Here is a 4,186-nt window from a genome sequence, read left to right as displayed (position 1 = left end):
TTTGGAGCTATAAATACACACATGTAGTATGTGATAAAAGAGCAAGTTCACTGTTTACTCACCGGTGGTGCAGTTGTATTAGAGTTTTCAATCTTTTCAATGAAATCATTCATTTGATCCAAGACACCTTTTTCCAATCGGTTTGGGTGTATTACTTTTCGTAATTTAACAATGGCTGACCTTCTTAAAAACCTAAACCGATGTCCTGATCTTAGAAATCCTTCAATAGATAGCACAAATTCAATCTATAAGCATTAAGATGTAATGTATATCTACACAATCAGTTCTTACCTTCAAATTTAGTCTGTATGCATCAGCTGATCTTTGTATTTCATCAGTGTCACCAACAGCTAAACCAGTCTATATAAAATGAGTTAGTTAGTGGGTGGAGCTAATATTATATGAACATACCAATAGATTAAGAAATAGAATTGGCATTAAAACCACAAATACAATTATTAATGAAAATGAAACCACTGGATACTGTACATCAGGAGCATTCATTTGATTATTCTGTCGCAATAATGAATCCATATCATATTCTCCCATTGTCATTATTATTGTTTTGATAATTGTCCTCCATGGAGTGATAAATGGAGTACGCTATAAAAGAGAGAGAGAAAACAGAGATACCGGTATGTTATAATATTCAGTAAGTCTTACTATTTCTTCTGCTCTATCTTGAGGATCATAAAACATCATATAAAAAGGGAATGCAAAGGCTGAGATTAATAGTAAGGCAAGGACAACAGCCTTGATAAAGTTGTTAAAAATTGTAATAAACATGATTGCATATATTCCAACTATTGGTAGCTTCCTTATAGAGAATACAAGTGCAATCCAACTGAGGAATACAGCAATCACTCCAACCTGCCACTGCCATGGATGAGTACAATAGCACTGGTTGCTATGTACTGATGCAAACATTATTGTAAAGATAAACAGTGAGACTTCAATGAAGTTGACAGGACTGGTCAAATACTTTAGTTGGAACTGAATCAGTTGAAATGCTTCCCGTATTATCATGATTGCAGAATAAACTATCAGGCATGTACTAGCAATAGATATGTATCTTTGAGATACAAAACTTTCCTCTTAAACACATAATAGTCACATATGATAGTTATTATATATAAACACTTACTCAAAAAGCAATCACTTGTACCAGTGTCATTTTCAAGTCTCTCAATAACAGTGTTAGTGTTGTTTCCAAACATACGTACCTCCATACCTATTGCAATATACAGGATAGGTAATGAGCTTATAAACATACTTACATTTGCTTGAATTTGGAGGCTGGATCAAAAAAGCAAATGATGTCAGCAGAATGACAAACACAAAATAAATTATCAAATTAGAATAATATAATTTTTGGCCATATTTATTCTATTTTTGATGAAAAAGTGAAACAGCAAGTGGATGCTTCAATAAGCCCCTACTTGGCGAATTAGCCTATGAATAATTAATAATAATAATGATGATGTAATAATAATAATTGATTAATAACTCACAAGAATATTAAGACAATGATTCTGACTAGAGTACTTTGATGGTAGTCTAATAGTCATTACAAATAACAAAGTAAGTCTTACCAGGAGTCCAGATTATGGACTCCTGGTCTTACATATTAATTTCTTACCGATCAAAATCATCAAGGAACTCATAATTAAAAATAATCTCACAATCAGGATGATCTGGTGGGTTATTTATCGTGCAGCACTTATCAAAAACAACTTTAGCTACATCTACATGTAATAGAATCACAAGTGCAATAACCACCAATAATACTAATAACGTATATTAACCTGGCATATTCTTAATTATCCTTCTCATTGGTGTTGTGAATTCCTTTTTGGCTCCATGATTTTTCCTTCTTGTGCAACAATATATTCTTCTAATTCCACCCCCTTTCTTTTTATTAAAATTTCCATCACTTGCTTCTGTATACTGTAATGCATCCTCCCACTTATCACTTTTGACTATAGCCATTGCAGCATTTCTAGATTATTACAAAGAATTATATTAATTATTCATAATTATTAATTCTCACTCGTTCTTGTTCTCTACAGCAATATCAAGAGCATTAAGACCTTTTTTATCACATATAGTAACATCAATATCTTCATGCTCCAGTAGTAGTTTAACTATTTCTGTATGTCCTTGTTCACAGGCAATACCAAGTGGTCTACGCTACATAATAATAATAATAATAATTCTACCATGCCACCTTGCGATTGACCAATCAGATTGCAGTATTGGAGGTCAATTATTTTTCATATTAACCTAGCTCGTAAAAATATAAACCTATCTCGTTAAATAATTAATTGATTGGCAGTTTGGTACTCTACGCTTATGCTCTTATTAATCCATTTGTCAAGTTTGGTTGATTCTTTACTGGCCTAGCCTGTTAGATATGTTGTATGTATGTCAACTGTGGTCTTATTATCAGCAGCTGGTAGTTGTTTTTCCAAGTGTCATGGTAGAAGTTAGTTATACACCTCGGTATCGGTTTCTATGGTATTTATTAACCTCGCGACTGCGTTGCTCGGTTAATAAATACCATAGAAACCTCTACCTCGGTGTATAACCTATACTAATAACTAGGCGAATGTAAAACATTGAGGGGCGAGCAAAACGATTAACATTTCGATTAGCAATATACAATGTTTATATAGACAATGATCAACAATGATGTAGTGGCTATTATGTTGAATGTTGATGTCAATACACTAATGCAGAATTTGCAAGCATGGAAGGAATTTCATAGTTTCTAGCTTTGAGTGAAGAATCTCTGCAGTTATGTAGATCTAGGATGGAAGATGGTTGGTCTCAGAAGCCAGAAGGAGACTCCATTTGTTGTCTTTGGGTGTGACAAGACCATCTCTAGCATTTCTCCGTATTGGACCTCCTCGCTCTTTTCTCCTCCTCACGCTCATTACGAAGAAGTCGACGAGCTTCACGAGCATCTTCTTGTGAATTACTCATGCTTTAAGCTTCAGCTTCTCTTGTTTTTTGAATACTCTTGTCTCTTGAACTCCTCTTGTCCAGTGATTACTGAAGTTGCTCTTTGTTTTTGCACGTGGTACCGTAATTATCAAAATTATCATTTTAAAATGTGTGATTATTACTTTTTATAGACGCATAAATAGAGGTGATGTACGTGTACAAACAAACAAACAAACAAACAAACAGACATACTTGACTCGACTATGTGGGGCTCGCTTTTGCTCGCCCCAATAATAATAATAATAATAATAATAATAATAATTTTAAGCAGGTCTCCCTCCCTTCCAACAGAGGTGGATGGCCTTGTTTAGCCTGGCCCATAGTACTATTAACTACCTACTCTCTATAATAATAATAGTAACTAGACGAATGTAGAACATTAAGGGGCGAGCCTCAGCTAGCAAAAAGCAATTATATGGCACTGGATCAAGTGGATCTATCCATCTATACAAAGCATGCATCACGATTTAGGCATAGCAAGCATGATTTACATGATGAAAGTTTAATGCTGCTGATAAAATCACTTCATAATCATATCATTTATTTTATTTAACTTTTAGTCTTCTAGTTTCACATACACATTCTTTGCCTATAAATGTCTGTAAAGATGCTTTACTTAGCTTTAGATATAATATTATCCAATATTAAGATGACTGAGAAAAAGCTGGATTGACTTTCAGTTTTAATAGCAATTGCATCAATAAAGACGAGCTTCATAGGTTATTAATTGAATTTAAAACCTTCTATAGCTGATGGAGAAGTCTTTGGATGGTGTATCTGCCTTATATTGCTGCTAGAAAGCTCATGAATTCTTCCAGTGTGTTGGTTGCCATTTTTATTTTACTGTGACCGCTCCCACTTTCAATGAAAAATTGAAAATTGCATTGGTAATGCATAGTATCTATCTACCGTATTAGATCTACGCATAAATAGGGGTGACGTACGAGGACAGACAGACAGAAGGGGCGTGACTGAGACTATAGCTAGAGTGGGGCCATAGATATACTAGCACATGGATTAACACATATCTATATATATCTAGTATATCTATGGTGGGGCGAGCTCAGGCTCGCCCCAATAATAATAATAATAATAATAATAATAATAATAATAATAATAATAATAATAATAATAATAATAATAATAATAATAATAATATTAATAATAATAATAATAATAA

General features: G+C 33.4%; 1 protein-coding gene across 2 annotated transcripts in view; it reads right to left on the bottom strand.

Moving 5' to 3' along the window:
- Window positions 1–2,203, bottom strand: part of LOC105315209 (transient receptor potential cation channel subfamily A member 1 homolog) — a 2,816-nt gene extending 613 nt beyond the window's left edge. The window contains exons 1-9 of one of the 2 annotated variants that reach the window (XM_020005432.1): window positions 2,051–2,203; window positions 1,806–1,999; window positions 1,512–1,745; window positions 1,278–1,452; window positions 1,145–1,231; window positions 664–1,094; window positions 412–603; window positions 292–360; window positions 63–245 (exon numbers count right to left, since the gene is read on the bottom strand). In XM_020005432.1, the coding sequence (XP_019860991.1) occupies window positions 63–245; window positions 292–360; window positions 412–603; window positions 664–1,094; window positions 1,145–1,229 (960 nt within the window). In that variant the 5' untranslated portion in view covers window positions 1,230–1,231; window positions 1,278–1,452; window positions 1,512–1,745; window positions 1,806–1,999; window positions 2,051–2,203. Of the gene's footprint in view, window positions 1–62; window positions 246–291; window positions 361–411; window positions 604–663; window positions 1,095–1,144; window positions 1,232–1,277; window positions 1,453–1,511; window positions 1,746–1,805; window positions 2,000–2,050 lie in introns of those variants that run through there. The other variant, XM_020005433.1, reaches the window with a different exon arrangement.
- Between the last annotated feature and the right edge of the window lie 1,983 nt (window positions 2,204–4,186).

The sequence above is a fragment of the Amphimedon queenslandica genome, unplaced genomic scaffold, assembly GCF_000090795.2.
Source record: "Amphimedon queenslandica unplaced genomic scaffold, v1.1 AMPQUscaffold_11425, whole genome shotgun sequence".
Taxonomy (NCBI): domain Eukaryota; kingdom Metazoa; phylum Porifera; class Demospongiae; order Haplosclerida; family Niphatidae; genus Amphimedon; species Amphimedon queenslandica.
Note: the sequence above shows the minus strand (reverse complement) of the source record. Positions and strands in the feature narration are given on the sequence as shown.